This window comes from Phyllopteryx taeniolatus, chromosome 5 (genome assembly GCF_024500385.1).
Source record: "Phyllopteryx taeniolatus isolate TA_2022b chromosome 5, UOR_Ptae_1.2, whole genome shotgun sequence".
NCBI classification, from domain to species: domain Eukaryota; kingdom Metazoa; phylum Chordata; class Actinopteri; order Syngnathiformes; family Syngnathidae; genus Phyllopteryx; species Phyllopteryx taeniolatus.
The window spans coordinates 18598369-18619180 of record NC_084506.1 but is presented as its reverse complement, the minus strand read 5'-3'; the positions used below and the strand labels follow the sequence as shown (position 1 = coordinate 18619180).

The following is a 20812-nucleotide window of genomic DNA, read 5'->3' as shown; positions in this document are numbered from 1 at the left end:
ACATATGTGATAAAACTAAATGTTATAAAATGACAAGGAAAACATATCAACAAAATCATACCCCCCCTATGATTTAAAACTCATTTTATCTGTTACAGTATTTTTTATTTGATATGCGAGTTCGTCATTAAGAGGAAGACATTTTAGGGGGTGCTCATGAACGATTTGGTCTTTAAATAATAATTTGGAGTCACTCATACTACGGCTGTAGTTATATTTTGCCTTAGTATAGATGTAAATGACACAAAGAGTGCAGTTTTCTGTATTTTGTACATGGTTTATTTGAAATTTCATGGAGGTGGGGACAGAAAATGACCTGCAATTCTGGAGTGACCCATCTCCAGTCCCCTCCAAAAGTATTGGAACGGCAAGGTCAATTCCTTTGTTTTTGTTGTATACTGAATGCATTTGGGTTTCAGATCAAAAGATGAATATGAGACAGAAGTTCAGCGATTTCCTCGTCCTGAGATGAACTCAGTGAGCAAGTCAATCACCTGACCTGAACCCAATAGAGCTTGGATTTTACCTCCTGAAGAGGAGACTGAAGGGAGAAACCCCCTGAAACAAACAAGAACTGAAAGAGGCTGCAGTCAAGGCCTGGAAGAGCATTTCAAACGAATAATGCAACAGTCTGGTGAAGTCAATGGGTCGCAGGCTTGATGCAGTTATTGCAAGTAAGGGTTATGCCACCAAATATGAAATATAATTCACTTTAATCATGTCTGTTGCAACACTTTTGCTCACTTGAAAAAGTGGGTGGCTTCAAACAAAAGGTGATCTGTCCTATGTTGTTTTAACACGTGTAGATGTAAATACCATGAAATGAAAGCGAGGAATGCTTTTATTTTGACGGGGCGTCATTTCCAATCTAGCTTTTACTGTGAAGGCGACAGCCCGGTGGGCGAGACCGCCTCCACTCAACTGCCCTCTGATTGGTCCGCTTGGTGTCGCCACCAGGATCGCGAGGATGAGTCGTGATGATTTCATAAGTCATCATGGCGCTCACATCGGCTGCCGAAGGTAAAGAAGAGTCGTCTTCTACTTCTTGTACTCCCCCTTATTCGGCGTGACCTGCGCTCACCTTCATTGTCGACGACACGGTGCCAGTTCACATTTTGCTTAAAACGAGAGTACGACTCTAATTAATGTTATTTACGTGTGAAACACCGCAGGCAGCTTGGTGATAGTCCAACCGAGCGATTGTTGAAATTCGCTAGTGCCGCTATCCACACTTAATATCTCTGTAACTTAGTTAACTGCATAGTGTCGCGTAATTAACGCGTCGTATGCTTTAAAAAAAAAAATCATTTTTTTTAAGGGAGTGTTTTATCTCGGTCGCCAGTCGTTCAAGCAGTTGTGCGATAAGTATTTAGCGAATGGGCTGCATGATAAGGCTAGTAAGCTAACTCGCCGCCGCCAATAGTGAATGTTGTCAACCGGGGGTCGTTTCATAATGTCATCGGCAATTAGTAAGTCGCGATGACCCTTTTTTTCTTAATTTTCTTTTTGAAAAATTAAAATCCAGTCACATGGTGCAAAACAAATTTTGCTCCCCTCCCCTTGGGATTTGCTTTGTTTCTCCTAATAGCAAACAAGCTTTCTAGATGACCCCCCCCCCCCCCCCCCCCATGAAATTTCCTTCCACCAGCATAAATTTTCATCAATTTACATATAATTGAAATTTAGATATACCTTTAATGTGAACTAACTGTTTCCTCTTGGGGGGGTGAATCCCCTTTTGTCAACACGTATGTAAATGTAAACCCAAGTTTATACATTTAAACTTCAAAACAATAAAATGAGTTATGAATCTGCATGGCTCAGCTGGTCCATAAGTTTGTAAAGTATTCAATGATTTTTATTATTTTGTTTATTAATTGTCCATGCTCTATATAAGTGGTTTCTCAAAATGTACACAAAGTAGAAGGGGGAACGGTACAGGTGACCCACGGCAGGGTCCGTACCTCAGTTTTTCACTACATTTGCCATACGTGAATAGAACAACTTTTTTCCTCTCATAATTTTGTCTTTAATTTTTCCCTTTGGGCAAAAACAGTATTTTGTAGTGTACAGAAGTTATTTCAAGTTAACCGTTAACTATTTAAACCCAACTCTATCAGATAGTGAACTGCTTCATATTCCTTGACTAATTGTCTGCATGTGACAATACAGTAGTATAAAATATGTACAATGAATTAAAACATGCAAAAATGTAAACAAAGACACTACTTGTGTAACAGTAGCAAAGTGGCTGCCATCTTTGTTGATTCATGCTTAAAAAAAAGAAAAAGAAATAAGCTTTTCAAATACCGTATTTTCCGCACCATAAGGAGCACCGGATTGTAAAGCGCAGTCTCAATTACGGGGTCTATTTCTGTACTTAAGCCATACATAAGGTACATTATATATTATTCGGCGGGTGCTAAAACAAGGTAACGGAAGCAAAACAGTGAGTTTGATTGAACTTTATTCTACTACGTATTTAAAAATACACTCACATTATTTTTTGATCAATCTTTTGTCACAAATCCATCGAAGTCCTCATCTTCTGTATCTGAACAGCTGGGCAATTTCGCCATCAAACATGCCGGGTTCCCTCTCGTCATTGTCTGAGTCAGTCTCGGTGCCGGGTGGCTGTTCAGCAATGATGCCGGCTTTCGCGAAAGCTCGCAACTTCACTTTGAACGCCCTATTTACACCAATGTCCAGCGGTTGGAGTTCGCTGGCAGTTGATGCGCCACGGTAGTCCTTGCGCAGATGACGAGATGGTGCCTTTTCATAAAACAAAAGCACCAAGACAGACCACCTTGAAAGTGTTCGATCTTTATGTCTTGTTGCTATCGTTATTGCCTTCAGTTGAATGGTGACTGTAGAGACGCTTCCCCTGGCTGTTCTTGTGCTTGATTTTGAATTCTCTCGCGGCTTCTCTATTCCCATTTACAACCGCGTAACTGATACCCTGTAGTTTAAATTGTGCCTCGTAATGTCTCTTCACTGATGCCATTTTCGGGGGTCCTTAGCCAAACAAATGTTATTTTGCAGCATATCGGTAGTACAGAATATCTACCGGAGGTAAGCGTACGTACTGTGCGTAGCTTTACATAATGTTCTATAATTGCCAGCGTCGTAGTGTACGTATTAAGTCCCTATGTCGGCGGGAAATGGTCTGACAATCAATGAAGCGGAGCGCTTACCAAAATCGCACAACAGATTTTGGAACTCAGTGCACGCATAAGACGCACCGGGGTAAAAGGCGCACCGTCGATTTTTGAGAAAATTAAAGGCTTTTAAGTGCGCCTTATAGTGCGGAAAATACGGTGCCTTTAAAATCATTCATTACAAATAAATTGACAAAAAAAACAATTGATTACTAAAGCACATGACCTATTCTATTGCCTATGCTGTTCTTTTCTCAAATAATGTTCTATGTGTGCTATTCAAGTAGAATTTTCGTCACCATTTGAAACATCACAGTAATTTTGACGCGTTGACTTGCGGAACCCCTCGGAATTCCGGCCCTTACGAGCTTATTGGTGAATACTTTTTACGGAAACTTGTCAGCCGATTGGAGTAGGGGTTCCCCGAGTAGCAGACAAAAACCAAAGGATCAAGGAGATATGTTGAGAAATAATGAAGTGAACCAGTTTACTCTAATTTGAAGGTGTTTTTGACCAGATTTTCTATCGATGATATTACACCAAAATGTTCCACCAAAAGGCAATTTGTTTCTGACACACAAACTCAATTTCTCAAGCCCCTGTCATCCGGTTTTCAAAATTCTTGGTGCGTTGTACTCAGGTGGAAATGGCCAGTACAATCAGTGTAACCATTTTGACAGACTTTTTTTTTTTTGGGGGGGGGGGGGGGAGATCTCTTGTCATGCTGCTAGTAACAGTTGCATTAGACAATTGGTCATGCCAGTAGAGTGTGTGTGTATATATATATATTATATATATATATATATATATATATATATATATATATATAATGTTCAGCACAATTGACTCCATGATTGCCTTCCACCGGGATGCTTTTTATGTAAATGTTTCGTAATGATATTACATACTAGAGTCTCAAGGTATGTTGAGTGGTAACATTGGTTTGGAGTGGACTACTGAACCGGTTTGTAGGAAATGAAAAGCAAAACCCGTCATTTGCATCACTCTGTTATCAAATCACACTCAACTAGTTTTATTGTATGTACTCGCACATTTGCTTATGAGGGACATGTTTCACTGTTTTACTCGAGATATTTCCACCTGTAAGTACAGTAGGGATGTCCCGATCAAATTATTATTATTTTTGCACATATGTCACTTGATTTTGAGTATCTACCAATACAGAGTCCTGATCCGATACCTCAGCAATGCATTAAGTCAGGAAATTGTCTTGATTTTTAATTTTATTTATTTTTTCCTTTGAACAAAAGCATCCCAACATGATACCTTTTATATGGCTGTTAGTCTAGTGCAGCAATACGGTATACGTTTCTCTGTAAACTAACCAGCGTGATGTCTTGCTGAGACATCAGTGAGTCTTGCCAAAAAGGACTTTCTCATCTTCCATTTTAGGCAGCGGTGGAAGTTCATCCCATGAAAAATGAAATGAACAAGCAATGAGCAAGTCAATTGTTTAATAATAACACACAAGATACAACACTTTTGTTCATTTAATGTCGAGCGGCATTTATTGACTCGACTGCGGAGAGCACCGGGCACCTATTTGGGGTCAAAGCGTGTTTCAAGGGGGAATGCCAGTTAATGTACACATCATTTTCATAATCGTATCCATCTATTTTCTATAGCTCTCTCAATTTTTGTTCTCACTGCAGAACACCCGTATTGCCATTTAATCGACCAGCTATCAGACGACGGAAGCCTCAAGTTCTTTAACCCTCACAAATTGAATGATCCAAGATATGGTGAGTCCGGACAAAAAAAAAAAAAAAGTCCTTAACAGATGATTTAAATGGTGCCCTTTAACCTTTTTTATTATTATTATTTTTTTAAATGTATCTTTCTTCGGTCCCTCAAGCCAAGCTGCCTCTGTCCATCCGCGTGTTGCTGGAGGCGGCGATCCGAAACTGTGATGGCTTTTACGTCACAGAGGAAGACGTCCAGAACATTTTGGATTGGAAGAAACGGCAGGCTTCGGCCGAGGTGCCGTTCTCGCCAGCGCGGGTCCTCCTGCAGGACTTCACGTGAGTTCACGCTGGAATGATGGCAGTCCTCAATATGTTAAAGGAAACATTATAAATTGTCTTCACAATTTAACCCTTGCATACAGTTTGGGTCAAGACTGACTGGTTTGGAGATTTGATAGCAAAAAAAAATACCCTTAAATGTCATTCTTTCATCCTAAATTTTAATGAATTACCAAAAAAATAAAATACACAAATGAAAATATTTTTAAATGTCTTTCTTTTATACAGGTGCTACAAAGTTTTTGTATACACTGAGGGTGTTCTGTTGAAATTTGACCCGTGTCTCCCAAATGGATTTTGGATTTACCAGTACAGCGGTGCCATAAGATATGAGTTTCAGTCGTTCCATGACCACGCTTGTAATTTAAAACTCATATCGCAAATCATCTTTCTGCAGTGAAATGAATGGAAATGCCATTAATCCGTTCCAGCCTCTTATAAAAACCCAACAAAAATGTTGGTAATGTGTTTTAAGGAAAATAGCACTTTACAATATTGTACATTAAAAAAATATAAATAAATTATTAATAATGAAAAATACAAATGGAGTCACAAGAGATGTCACACCTCTTCAGTAAGCTGCAGTAATATCAGTTGTTTTTTCACAGAAGAAAAACAATATATGCCTGTGAATATTGTTATATTGTCTGTCTACACGTGTTACTCTACCGTTTGTTTTCAAATGTCAGTTGCTTACAGAGTTATAACACCGCGACACTGATGCTATTTGTTAGCGTTAGGGCTCTTCATAAATCGGCGGTGACTGGAATTGGCATTCGAGTCCGTTGAAAAAACAACAACAAAAAAAACAGGTGCCGAATCAGAATTTTCAGATTTCAATCACGACAAATCAAAGAATAACGTATTACTTACTTTGTTCTCACAAGAGATACAACTGTTGCCGTGCCGCATTTATTAAAATAAATACAAACCATACTACGATGTTTGATATTCTGAGCATTCGTAGCAGCGACCCGTCCTGCCTGTTTTGTAGTTTAGCATGACGTCTGCTTCTGCCTCAAAGACAATGTTCGTGGATTTTTGAGGAAAAGCATCCTCCCATGTATGGAAAGATTAAGGTTTTCGTCGTAAAGGGGAACCTGACGAAATTTACAAGTTGAAAACAATATGCAAAATGTGTGATCACTATGTTTATGTTGGTAAGTGTACTGTTAGTCTTTTACAGAAAAGAACATGACACACACATCAGCACCAACAACATTCATTTGAAAACGAGTTATTCACTGAACTGTTACATATTAGTTTTTGTGCCATGCAAAATTTAAAAGCAAATACGCGTGCAGTGTGGCAGACACACATGCACGCAGAAACAAATCAGCTACCTTATAGATCCAGCCACTGGAAGATCAGCATTGCTATCTTACAGTGAAAAGCCAAACTACACAAAAGGGGTTTTCCGGAAGACAAATAAACCAAACTTTCATAGTTTTATTGTCAGTGTCAATACAAATAGCGAGTCGGAATTTACAGTGTGAGTCTGAGCAATGGTTACCATTACGCCGTTTTGCGTTGTTTGTTACCATAAAGCTGAGCAGACTTTCCCAAGGCGAAGTTATGTGGTTATTTTAAACAAACAGTGTGTAATGCTCTTTGTTTTATGTTTAGTTAAGACAAACTTCAAGAACTAGGAGTGGCATTAAATAGCTTGAAGCCTCATTTTCGAAGAATTATTCACTTTGTGTTCAAACTGCTGCTTTGTTGTGTAGTGAGTTGAGTTCACTGGCACCATGCAGAAACATGTACCTTTTGTCCGTGGTCCGTGAAGGGTCATGGGAGGAATCTCAAAACAGTAAAAGAGCAAAACAGCATAAGAGTGATCAGAAATACTAAACATAAGGAACAGCAGATGAGAGAGAAACTTGGTGTGGTAGTTATTGTGTAAATTAGCCCCACTGTTACGTCAGAGTTAGGTGGAAGTTCAGAACAACACATTTTTAGAAGTAGGCGGTTAAGTAAAGGTTTACTTGGTTGTTTAATTTCACACTTGCAGAGACCCAATATGTATGCAAGCAATTCAAAAATCATATGACCCCATTAAATGATGCAAACAGATCCAGGACTTTTTTTTCTTTCCACCACTAGTGGGATCCCTGCCATGGTGGACCTGGCAGCCATGAGGGATGCTGTGGTCAAACATGGCGTCGACCCCGGCCTGGTTAACCCTAAATGCCCCACGGACCTCATTGTAGACCACTGTCTGCAAATTGACTACAGCAAATGGTGGGTTTGCAGTCACATTACACTCTTATTCTACCATAGTACAACGGATATATATCTGAATTTGTCGACGTTTTGTATCGGGAGCTTAACATGGTCCATGTCTCCACTTCTCTTTTATGTTTCATTGGGCCGACAGCGCCATACAGAACGCTCCAAACCCCGGCGGAGGGGACGGGGGTTCCCGGCCGAGCCCCTCCAAGCCTCTTCCACGAGGGGGCTCACACTGCGCAGGCCAGCGGGGCGCCTGCAGGAAAGCGGCCTGCAACGACACGCCTTCGTCAACGGGGGGTCGACCTCACGCCTCGGTGCAGCAGATCGAGAACACACCGCTCCTCTGCCCCTTCCACCTCAAACCGGTTTCCGAGTGAGTGGGCCCTAGTGCCTTGTCATACACTACTCTACTATACTACAAAAACATATACAGTGGTGCCTTGACTTACAAAGTCAATTCGCTTCGTAGACGTGCTTGTAATTCAAAACATTCATATCTCAAATTGTCTTTCCCCATTGAAATAAATGGAAATGCCATCAATCTGTTCCAGCCCCTCATAAAACCCCAATATTTTTATTTTATAAGAATATTACTCTGCAGTTTTCTACTTCATAATAAAACATACAGCAATAACATAATTAAATAGAATGTGAAGAAGTAAACTCTTTTTGCCGCATTATTTCATGCATTCATTGTGCAGCTCCTTCTGGTGTGTGCACCTTGGCCACCAGGGGGGAAGTAGCCTGTAATACATGCATGCCTATTATAAGCCTATATTTGTAGCCTATTTACTGCACTAATATTAGTTGTCGCAGAGGATAAAGACTATATGCCTGTGCTTATTGTTTTGTCTGTATGCATGTGATGCTACACTGTTTGTGTTCAAATATTTGTTGCTTAAAGGATTATAGCACAGCAACATTGATGCTACAACCCAAATTCTAATGAAGTTGGGACGTTGTGTTAAACATAAATAAAAACAGAATACAATGATTTGCAAATCATGTTCAACCTATATTGAATTGAATACACTACAAATACAAGATATTTAATGTTCAAACTGATAAACTTGATTGTTTTTAGCAAATAATCATTAACTTCGAATTTTATGGCTACAACAAAAAAGCTGGGACAGGTGGCAAAAAAGAAAGAAAGTTGAGGAATGCTCATCACACACCTGTTTGGAACATCCCACAGGTGAACAGGCTAATTGGGAACAGGTGGGTGCCATGATTGGGTATAAAAGGAGCTTCCCTGAATTGCTCAGTCATTCACAAGCAAAGATGGGGCGAGGTTCACCTCTTTGTGAACAAGTGCGTGAGAAAATAGTCAAACAGTTTAAAGACAATGTTCCTCAACGTACAATTGCAAGGAATTTAGGGATTTCATCATCTACGGTCCATAATATCATAAAAAGGTTCAGAGAATCTGGAGAAATCACTGCATTTAAGCGGCAAGGCCGAAAACCAACATTGAATGCCCGTGACCTTCGATCCCTCAGGCGGCACTGCATCAAAAACCGACATCAATGTGTAAAAGATATCACCACATGGGCTCAGGAACACTTCAGAAAACCAATCTCAGTAAATACAGTTCGGCGCTACATCCGTAAGTGCAACCTGAAACTCTACTATGCAAAGCAAAAGCCATTTATCAACAACACCCAGAAACGCCGCCGGCTTCTCTGGGCCCGAGCTCATCTAAGATGGCCTCATGCAAAGTGGAGAAGTGTTCTGTGGTCCGGCGAGTCCACATTTCAAATTGTTTTTTGAAATTGTGGACGTCGTGTCCTCCGGGCCAAAGAGGAAAAGAACCATCCGGACTGTTATGGACGCAAAGTTCAAAAGCCAGCATCTGTGATGGTATGGGGCTGTGTTAGTGCCAATGGCATGGGTAACTTACACATCTGTGAAGGCACCATTAATGTTGAAAGGTACATACAGGTTTTGGAGAAAAATATGCTGCCATCCAAGCAACATCTTTTTCATGAACGCCCCTGCTTATTTCAGCAAGACAATGCCAAACCACATTCCGCAGGTGTTGCAACAGCATGGCTTCGTAGTAAATGAGTGGGGGTACTAGACTGGCCTGCCTGCAGTCTCCCACTGAAAATGTGTGGTTCTTTTTTTCCTCCAACGATGTTTTAGACTCCAACTGGGAGTGGCAATAAACTGCTTGAAGCAATCACCTGGCCTTTTATTATTATATTTGAGGACTTGTTCACTGTCTGGTAAGCTGCTGCTTGTTGTGAAGTTTGCTGCCGCTATCTAGTGCTCATAACCCAAATTTTGACTCGCAACTCTCGACAGCGCATTTCTCGAAAAACTCGTAAGCGGTGTCATTCGTAAGTCGAGGTACCACAGTTTTCGGGTTATTCTGCTTTCGAGTGAAATTTCAAGATGAACTTAAAATGCGATATAACCTTTACAGCTGACCCTAATTTGACCTTCTGTAAACTTACTTTATAACTTTATGAAGTACTTGGTGTTCTATAAAAAGGAGCTAAATGGGAAAATTTATTTTACGTATCTTCTTTTGCAGAGCCGATACATCAGTGAAGAATCAGGAAATGGAGCTCAGCAGAAATAAAGAAAGACTTCAGTTCTTTAAGGTACAGCTTGAAGTCCTAATGTCCTGAAATAGAATAAATTGCACTGAACAAGTATCCACATGTCTTTTTACACAGTGGTGCTCAAAAGCCTTCAAGAATGTGAACGTCATTCCCCCGGATGTCGGTGCCGTCCACCAAGTTAATCTGGAGTATCTGTCCCGAGTGATCCAGGTTCGCGACGGGTTGATCTATCCGGACAGTGTGGTGGGCACCGACTCGCACACCACGATGATCAACGGCCTGGGCATCCTTGGCTGGGGTAAAACACCTTCTTCTTGTCATTTGGTTTTGAAGGAGCTGAGGTGTGGCTTGAGCTCATTGACACGAGATTAGTCTCTATTTCTAACATTTGAAATTTACTTAGGTTCCTATGATATTTTTGTTCTACTCTTAAAGTTATGCATATTAGTATTTTTTTTGGGAAACTACATCTACTGGATTACTCATTCACTGCCAGCCCTCCTAGTTATCATGGATATTTGACTGATATAGCCGTCAATGGCAGTGAATGACTTAAGCTTGAAACTTGGTTCAAAATTGCTATATAAATTTGTGTTTAAAATATTAGCAGTGTGTTTAAAAATTTGATTAAAGCTCAAAATCTTTATTGTATTTTTGATTTGAATGCATTGGGAACACTAAATCAAAATGAGGAAAAACAATTACAGGAAATGAAGCAACATTGATATTGGGCTTTTCAAAAAAAATGGCAGTGTCTGCATTTTTCTATACATGAGAAAAGCCCTCCACTGTATCCGAAAGACCATAACATCCTTTCAAATCTTGCTACCTTTCCTGCTCGTCAGGTGTTGGTGGAATCGAGTCGGAAGCTGTGATGTTGGGCCAGCCGGTGTCGCTGACACTTCCTCAGGTCGTGGGCTGCAAACTGATGGGCTCCATCAACCCTCTGAGCACTTCCATCGACGTTGTCCTTGGCATCACTAAGGTATGCTGCCGTGCACTCATGGTTTTCATTTTTGTACACGTGCGCGCACGTCTCTCGCCACATGCACTCACGGTGCTGCGTTTGTTGTGCAGCACTTGCGTCAAGCTGGCATCGCTGGAAGGTTTGTCGAGTTTTTTGGACCTGGCGTGTCGCATCTCTCTGCTCCCGACCGGACCACTATTGCCAACATGTGCCCCGAGTACAACGCCACCGTCAGTTTCTTCCCCGTCGACCAGGTCACCATTAAGCACTTTAAAAAGACACGTGAGTATTCATTCGTCTTTTTTTCCATTTACTTTATACTCAATCACTTCTCGGGATTGACACTTTATCATCCATTTGGCTCCAGACTTTTCCCAGGAAAAGCTCAAGTTACTAGAGTCTTATCTGAAGGCTGTAAAGCTCTTTAGAAGCTACGGGGACCCTGCGGAAGACCCCCAGTATTCCGAGGTAACGACAAACAAGAATGTAATTGAGGTGTTCCCAAAAATGTGATATCATTTGAACTGTAACATGAACAGTTTGAATATCAACACTGTGCTTAAATATAGGTGAATTAAAAAACTGTACTGCAATAATGGTTTCATCATTCTTGAACAAAAAAGTTAAATAAAAATAATACCTAAATAAAGGTTTGAAAACATACAGTTCCTAAAAGATTAAATACAAATGTATTATACTTCAAAGTTAAATGTAACTGAACTGTATGTAACAAATGTACTGGATTAAAAAAGGTTTTAGCCACTGTAACATAATTTGAACATTTAATTCAGTGATTCTTTTACGTACCACTAGAGGCAGCCCGAGTACCACACTTTGATAATCACTGTCCGACGTAAACGAAATGAAAAGTCTTCGTGTTGAAATATTATCGAAATTCCCTCACACTTGACATTTTCTACTGTACTTTTGTGCGCAGGTTATCGAAATCAACCTGAGCTCCATGGTGCCACACGTCAGCGGCCCCAAGAGGCCGCAGGACCGCGTGGCCGTCTGCAGCATGAAAGAGGGCTTTCAGAGTTGCCTCGACGAGAAGGTAAAAACCCTCGCTCCACCATCGCCCTAACGATACCATTTCGTCTGACATCTCCCTGCTTGCCGCTCGACCTTCAGTTGGGCCCCAGAGGCTTCAATATCTCGAAGGACAAGCAGGACGTCCGGGTTCCCTTCCTACACGCCGGTGAGGAGTACCAACTAGCCCACGGCTCGGTGGTCATCGCCGCGGTGATCAGCTGCACCAACAACTGCAACCCTTCCGTCATGCTGACGGCAGGTAAGCGGCCAGGGAGCAACTACAACAGACCGTCATAAACTTAACACAACAGCCTAATGTTGCCACGCGTGTGACAGGCTTGCTGGCCAAGAAAGCCGTGCAGGCGGGGCTCACGGTCAAGCCTTACATCAGGACCAGCCTGGCGCCGGGAAGCGGCATGGTCACGCACTACTTCAACGCCAGCGGGGTCCTTCCCTACTTCAGCCAGCTGGGGTAAGGAATGCTCAAACATGTTGATTGTGTGGAAGTTGTGGTACGGAAGGTCCTTTGTGCGATGAACTCGTAAGAACAACGGAGTAAGAATGCGTGGCAGCGCTCAGTTACTGCCGTATTTACCGTTTTAATTTTCATTTAATTGTTTGTGTGAATGGTTGTTTGTTTGAATGTGCCCTGCGATTGGCTGGCAACCGGGTCAGGGTGTACCCCGCCTCCTGCCCGATGATAGCTGGGATAGGCTCCAGCACGCCCGCGACCCTAGTGAGGAGAAGCGGCTCAGATGGATGGATGTTTGATACAGTGGTGCCTTGACATACTGTACAAGTTTAATTTGTTCCCTAACCACGCTCGTAATGCAAAACACTTGTATCTGAAATGATCTTTTCATATTGAAATGAATGGAAATGCCATTCACCGGTTCCAGCACACTAAAAACACAGAAAACATTTTTTGTAACATCTTTTGTAATCATACAACTCGAACTTCAGTGTTGTACCCTCTGAAAACATACATTACTAGTATAATTAAAGAAGATGTAAAGAATTAGACAGGTTGTACATCATGATTTCATGATTCAATGCCCATTGATATGGTGCTGCCCCTTCTGGTGTGCACGCCCTGACCACACAGGAGGGCAGTAAAACACTCACCTAACCTAATACGTATACTAAGTAGTCGGTAACTTCTAAGGTCAGTATGCTGCAGTAATATTAGTTGTTTTTCGCAGAAGATAAAGAATATATGCCTGTGAATATTGATTATATTGTCTGTCTACGTGTTGCTACACCGTTAGTGTTAAAATATCTATTAAAACTACTGCGACATTGATACTCCTTTTATTAGCTCGTCTATGGCGTTTTGCATTGTGCGTTAGCATTAAGCTAGCAGTTTGGTTAAATACACAACGTGTAATTCTCTTATTTTTGTTGAGCTTTACAGGAAACAACTGGGATTGACAAAAAAACTGCTTCTTATGCGAAGAACTGTTCACTGTCTGCCAAACTGCTGCTTGTTGTGAAGTTCACAAGCACCATCTCGTGCTCGTAACTGCAATTTTTGCTTGCAGTTACAAGACAAAACAAAAAACAAGACAAAACAAAACAAAAAATCATCCGAGTGGCGGCTCGTCTCGAAAAACTGGTAAATAGGGTCACACTTAAATTGAGTATTCTGACTTAAGGTTAAGTTGTTGCCAAACTAAAAATATAAAATAAAACTATAAGAAAGAACTTTAAGTGGCGTGTTCTGGTAAGTGACTTCAGGAGTCTGGAGTCAGTCAAGTTGGTCTCCTCAATGTTCGAGTGTTTTGAATTGACTTGAACTGAATTTACCCTCTGGGGATCATTAGAGGATTATCTTATCTTTCTTTTTATATTGGTTTGTTTGACTGTTTGTCTTCAGAAGAAACCGTTCAATAAAAACAAAACGTGGCAGCACGCTTGCAGCTCCGCCAGCAAAAGCTCACAGGATGTTGCCTGCTGGAACCACAACACTTTCCAGGGCTTCGTAATAGCACAATCACTTTCACTTTGCACTAACAGCAAAATATATAGATATATATTTTTACTACTGCTTTAGCGTAGGTTAGTAATAGACTGCGGCACGCTCCGACTTTCACGGCACAGTTTCACATTACGTCGTCGCTTTAGGAACAGAACTCTGTCGTAAACTGGCAATCCCCTGTAACGTGAATTTGGTGTTCATTGGTGTTCATGTTAATTTTGCACTCCAGCTTTGAGGTGATCGGCTATGGCTGCGCCACCTGTGTGGGAAACACGGCGCCCTTGCCTGAAAGTGTTGTGAACGCAATCAAACAGGTGACTTTTTTTTTTCCTTCTTTAATCAAATTGAAGATAAATCTTGCGTTTTTAAAAGCCATGACGCCGTGGGCATCTATTCCAGGGCGACTTGGTGGCGTGCGGGGTCCTATCTGGCAACAGGCACTTCGAGGGCCGCCTCTGCGACTGCATACGAGCCAACTACCTGGCCTCGCCACCCTTCGTGGTGGCGTACGCTATCGCGGGCACCGTGGGCATCGACTTTGACAAAGAGCCTTTGGGCGTGACTTCAGCCGGGAAGGAGTTGTACCTTCGCGACATCTGGCCGTCTAGGGAGGAGGTACAACAGACGGAGGAGGACGCCGTCATATCTTCCGTCTTTAAGGATCTCAAGGCAAGGATGGAGGTGAGGGCGCACGGGCACCACACACCTGCTGACTTTTAAAGAACAAAGGAACATCGCTCAATAGTAGGGCTGTGCGATACGACCTTAAAAAAGTCTTTTTGACAAAAAAACTTGTTCACTTATTCAAAACATGTATTTAATTTTTTTTTTTGGGGGGGTGGTGGTTTCCACCGGGGATTTAGTTTTTCTCCATATCCCAAAAAAGCTTTGAAACATTTTTTTTTCTTAACAAGATAATGTTAAATCATTTTAAAAATGTTCTTTTTGCTGTAGGTGTCCTGATACCAAGACAGCTTTGATTAAAAAACAATTCCCCAGCAAGGTTTTCCCCCCAGCATTAATTTACAATGAGTTCCACTGAAATAATAAGAGAAAGAATTGCGTCCTCTTGGAAAAATGTCCCTTTTAACAAAACGTATGTAAATACGACCCTGAACTCATTCACTGTTGTGGACGTTTATATTTGTCAACTAGAATCCAACCGTTTACTACTACAGTCAAATATATTAATCAAGTATGTTTTTCAACGGGTGGAGGTTGGAACTGTAATGACAAGCAGACACCAGTAGATGGCAGCGTTGTATCGCTTTGGATTTGAGCTCAGCACAGCTTTTGAGTTGAAGACAAAGATTAGCTCAGCTTGTCACACAGCAAAGGTAGCTTTTTTTGTATTGTTGGTTAAAGGGTTAACTAACGGTGTCTACCCTTCCCGTTTCCAGAAAGGGAACACCTTCTGGAACAACATCGAGTGTCCTGAGTCTGTCGTCTTTCCCTGGGATGCCAAGTCCACGTACATCCGCTCGCCGTCGTTCTTCAGCAAATTAGTAAGTGCGGAACCTCCCAAATCCACGCATAAAAAAAAAAACTAAAAAGGTTTGACACGTCCTCTGCTCGTGTTTCAAGAGTAAAGAAGTGACGCCCCCTCAGTCGATAGAGAACGCTCACGCCTTACTGTTCCTCGGCGACAAAGTGACCACCGACCACATCTCACCCGCGGGCAGCATCGCCCGGGTCAGCGCCGCCGCCAAGTATCTGCTCAGTAAAAGGTGTGGTGATGATCACCATGGGAATAGACCAAAAAAATCTATTTGATTCAATCGTAGTAATAATACAGGTACATCATAATAAATTACAATATGGAAGAAAAGTTCATTTATCGCTGTACTCATACATTAGATACAGTTGGTACGGAAAGTATTCAGACCCCCTTGAATTTTTCACTCTGTTATATTGCAGCCATTTGGTAAAATCATTTAAGTCATTTTTTTTCCTCATTAATGTACACACACCACCCCATGTTGACAGAAAAAAACAATTGTTGAAATTTTTGCAGATTTATTAAAAAAGAAAAACTGAAATATCACACAGTCATAAGTATTCAGACCCTTTGCTGTGACACTCATATTTAACTCGGGTGCTGTCCATTTCTTCTGATCATCCTTAAGATGGTTCTACACCTTCATTGGAGTCCAGCTGTGTTTGATTATACTGATAAGACTTGAGTAGGAATGCCACACACCTGTTTATATAAGACCTTACAGCTCACAGTGCATGTCAGAGCAAATGAGAATCATGAGGTCAAAGGAACTGCCTGAAGAGCTCAGAGACAGAATTATGGCAAGGCACAGATCTGGCCAAGGTTACTAAAAAATTTCTGTGGCACTTAAGGTTCCTAAGAGCACAGTGGCCTCCATAATCCTGAAATGGAAGACGTTTGGGACGACCAGAACCCTTCCTAGAGCTGGCCGTCCGGCCAAACTGAGCAATCGGGGGAGAAGAGCCTTGGTGAGAGAGGTAAAGAAGAACCCAAAGATCACTGTGGCTGAGCTCCAGAGATGCACTCGGGAGATGGGAGAAAGTCAACCATCACTGCAGTCCTACAGCAGTCGGGGCTTTATGGCAGAGTGGCGCGATGGAAGCCTCTCCTCAGTGCAAAGACACAAGAAAGCCCGCATGCAGTTTGCTAAAAAAAAAAAAACACCCGAAGGACTCCAAGATGGTGAGAAATAAGATTATCTGGTCTGATGAGAACAACATAGAAATTGTTGGGCTTAATTCTAACTGGTATGTGTGGAGAAAACCAGGCACTGTTCATCATCTGTCCAATACAGTCCCAACAGTGTAGCATGGCAGCATCATGCTGTGGGGGTGTTTTTCAGCTGCAGGGACAAGACGACTGGTTGCAATCGAAGGAAAGATGAATGCGCCCAAGTATGGGGATATCCTGGACGAAAACCTTCTCCAGAGTGCTCAGAACCTCAGACTGGGCCGCAGGTTCACCTTCCAACAAGACAATGACCCTAAGCACACAGCTAAAATACCGAAGGAGTGGCTTCAGAACAACTCCGTGACTGTTCTTGAATGGCCCAGCCAGAGCCCTGACTTAAACCCAATTGAGCATCTCTGAAAATAACTGTCGACCAACGTTCACCATCCAACCTGGCAGAACTGGAGAGGATCTGCAAGGGAGGAATGGCACAGGATCCCCAAATCCAGGTGTGAAAAACTTGTTGCATCATTCCCAGAAAGACTCATGGCTGTATTAGCTCAAAAGGGTGCTTCTACTAATTACTGAGCAAAGGGTCTGAATACTAATGGATATGTGATATTTCAGTTTTTCTTTTTTAATAAATTTGCAAAAATTTCAACAATTCACTTTTTTTCTGTCAATATATGGGTTGCTGTGTGTACATTAATAAGGGGGGGAAAAAAAAACATTTTAACAAATGGCTGCAATATAACAAAGAGTGAAAAATTTAAGGGGGTCTGAATACTTCCCGTAACCACTGTAGATCCAGTAAACACTTGGGAAAAGGTCAAATTCCTACCTAATTTTTACATTCAAAATCATTTTCATTGTTTTTCTTACATATCATTTGTACACTATATTACTGTATACATACTGTGGCATAGGCTGACTCCTCGAGAGTTCAACTCTTATGGCTCTCGGCGGGGCAATGACGCCGTGATGACCAGAGGGACGTTCGCCAGCATCAAGCTCCAAAACCGACTGGTGGGCAAAGCGGGGCCCAAGACGCTCCACGTCCCTACGGGACAAACGGTGAGTGCACAACTTAGCAACTTTACCGGTTTTTCCAGTCACGAGCCGTTGCTTGGTCGACTTTTTTGCTTTGTGTTGCGAGCCAAAATTTGGAATCAATCTATAAAACAAAATGTGTATAAACTTTTCGACTTATTAAAGTAGCAACCTTTGGTAACTACTTCCCAACGCTGGTGCAGAAGTTCCCATAAATGAGTGGCACTTGTAGGCTGCTTTGCTTTCACTCTTCTGTCAATTTACTTTCCAAACCATCTTGATAGGACTTTATCTTTAAGTTTTGGGTAACCTTTTCTGTATTTTAATTTTAATTTTTTTTACCTCTAGCAAGTCACCAGTTATTAGTTTGTATCATTTCAAGCTATTCGCTGGGCTTGAACAGCTTGACTTTAATTAAAAGAAATAATAACTGGAAAAATTAGGCTGTTTCAACATTTTGACCCGTAGGGTATTGTAAAGTTAGGAGAGCCACGCAAACATGAATTTAAAAGAAGTGCTTCACCACCTTGGGGTGTTTATAGGCAACTATCCCTTTTCCGGGTGACGTCAATTACTCTCTCGAGGTTTGCAATTTGCGGCAGGGCTCAGTCCCTATCCGCTGTGCTCCCGACGTGAGCTTTGTACTCGTTATTTTTGTTAATGTCTTCCCGCCTCTCCCTCCGCCCAGCTGGACGTGTTCGAGGCGGCAGAGCGCTATCAGAGGGACGGAGTTCCGCTCATCATCCTGGCCGGGAAGGACTACGGCTCGGGAAGCTCCCGGGATTGGGTGGCCAAAGGACCTTACCTACTGGTACGAATACAGGGGGGACCATTTTACTGTGGGTCCACAAAGACGGTCCTGTTGATGCATTCATTCAAAATTAAGAAAAGTAATTAAAATGGAATTCAATGTAAATATTTATATTACTTTGAGAAAGTAATTGAAATACTTTCATTACTATAACATTTACAAAGGGGTAATTGTAACCATATAATGGAAAATGCCATTGATATGCTAATGTTTAGCATCAAAGGTTTGGGTTTTAGAACCCTTTAAGCAAGCGATATTTGAAGACAAATTGAAGCAACACATGAAGGCAGACAATAATACTCACAGGCATATGTTATCTTTTTAGAAAAATGACTAATATTACAGCATCTTACTGAGTCACAGTAGTAGTAGTTAGTTTGTTAGTACTGTTCTTTGTCTGCATGACTGTATTATCAGTATAATAGTTTTTTGTCTTGGCCCCCTGGTGGCCAAGGTGGGAACACCGGAAGAAGCAGCAGAATGAGTTGAATAGCAACATTAAATCATGACACAAACTGTTAATTCTTTACATTCTGTTCAATTATTAGCCTGTTAAGTAAAATATTTTGGAGCTATGTTGTCACTGAATAGAAAACAACTTTTGATTGTTACCTTTTTATTTTACTTTATTTTTTTCAACACAAGTACTGGATCACTGTGGCTGGTGCATGGGTCTCATCCAACTTCTAGAATAATTTGACATTTGCATTGATTAGCAGGTATGTCCCTCGTGTTGATATTCAGGTCCCTTGTGTGTCCTCCCCCAGGGCGTCCGCGCCGTCATCGCCGAGAGCTTCGAGCGTCTGCACAAGAAGCAGCTGGTGGGCATGGGCATCCTGCCTCTGCAGTTCGCGCCCGAGCACAACGCCGACACGCTGGAGCTCGGCGGCACTGAGAGGTTCAGCGTCAGCCTGCCCCAACGCCTCGCGCCCAACCAGCAGCTCACAGTCAAGGCAAGGGAGCGCTTCTTCCGCACTTCGACACATTTTGTATAGCGCTTGTCCTCCTCATGTTGTCGTTTTGTTTTAGACAAGCAACGGCAAAAGTTTTGTGGTGACAGCCCAGTTGGACAACAACCAGGACGTCCTCTTTCTCCAGCAGGGAGGCCTCCTGAGATACGTGGCACAGACGATGCTCTGAAATACAAACACTGGACTATTTTTGTTGCTCCGTTTGTCTTCGCCAGAGTGCTATTTGCTTATTATTAGCCTGACTGTCCTCACAAGGCACTTTTTTTTGGGGGGTGGGGGGGGGGGACTCAAGTTGGCTGGACTTTCTTGACAGTAAAAGTCAACAAAATGCTGAGCTATGCCGTCACGGATACACCTTTTGTTTGTGTTTTGTCCATGTTTGTCAACTAAAAGTTATTTCTTCAACACAACTTGTGTCTGTCTCATGCTAAATGAGTCTTATTCCGCCCTCAGACTGTTGTGTTCCCTCAACGCCCTGCTTTCGTGTTGTTTTTACATGCAGCAAATTATTTTTTTTTGTGGAATGATTGAAAAATAAAGTCTCGTCTCCAGTGACCTTGTCCTGTTAAATGAGATTTTTTTTTTGGTAGATTTATTGAAAAAGAGTCATGTCTTCAATGTTTTTGTCCTGTTAAATTATCTCACGTTTTTAGCTGCTAAACATACTCACTAAATATAATTACATTTGTGTAATAACAGCTCAACACCTGTATAATATAACAGATGAGTACCTGTGTGATAACAGTAATTCAACACCTGTATATTATAGTAATAACAGATGAGTACTTGTGTAGTAACACAGTAAAAACTGATAACTATAGAACTGCATGACAGCTAAGCACCTATGTAATAACATGAGCAGCTGTATAACAACAGGAAGACTGGTGAGTACCTGTGTTATTGACAAGCTCCTGTGTAATCACATTAACTGATGAGTGCTTGTGTACTGACATAGTAATAATGGATGAGCACTTGAAAAATTTAATTTTGTCTGTCCAAATATTTATGGACCTAACTAACCTGCCCGTCTCCCAACTATTGTTCTTCATACAAGAAAAAGATTTCACACTAAATTACATATCAAGACGAGATCATCCTTGATTTAATCTACTCATACTGTACCCAGGGATGCCCATACCTTTTCCACATACAGAAAAATGGAAGGGAAGAGAGGGCCTCTCCAACCTTAATGAAACATGCCAAAAACAAATTCAATATGCTGTGGTAGTTCAACATATTTAAAGACAAAAACATTTCAAATTTTTTGCTTCGTTATTGTTGAGACAAAGCAAAACATTACTCATGCACTATTTTATTTTTTTTTTTA

At 41.5% G+C, this 20812-nt stretch overlaps 1 protein-coding gene across 1 annotated transcript; it reads left to right on the top strand.

The window, feature by feature from the left end:
* The first annotated feature begins 882 nt into the window (after nt 1-882).
* On the top strand, nt 883-20040 carry ireb2 (iron-responsive element binding protein 2). The gene is made up of 21 exons (XM_061773412.1): nt 883-1020; nt 4832-4921; nt 5035-5200; nt 7307-7444; nt 7581-7808; nt 9978-10047; nt 10123-10306; nt 10854-10993; nt 11086-11257; nt 11343-11443; nt 11913-12029; nt 12107-12266; nt 12344-12479; nt 14215-14299; nt 14385-14666; nt 15386-15490; nt 15570-15712; nt 17580-17727; nt 18392-18514; nt 19282-19467; nt 19544-20040. Exons 1-21 carry the CDS (start codon nt 996-998, stop codon nt 19652-19654), a joined length of 2910 nt encoding a protein of 969 aa, XP_061629396.1. The 5' UTR covers nt 883-995; the 3' UTR covers nt 19655-20040.
* Nucleotides 20041-20812: the final 772 nt, after the last annotated feature.

Coding starts and splice junctions, on each gene's coding strand:
- ireb2 (XM_061773412.1), top strand. CDS start 996: ATGGCGCTCACATCGGCTGCCGAAG. Junction 5,201..7,306: donor GTCCTCCTGCAGGACTTCAC/GTGAGTTCACGC, acceptor TTCCACCACTAG/TGGGATCCCTGCCATGGTGG. Junction 10,048..10,122: donor AAAGACTTCAGTTCTTTAAG/GTACAGCTTGAA, acceptor CTTTTTACACAG/TGGTGCTCAAAAGCCTTCAA.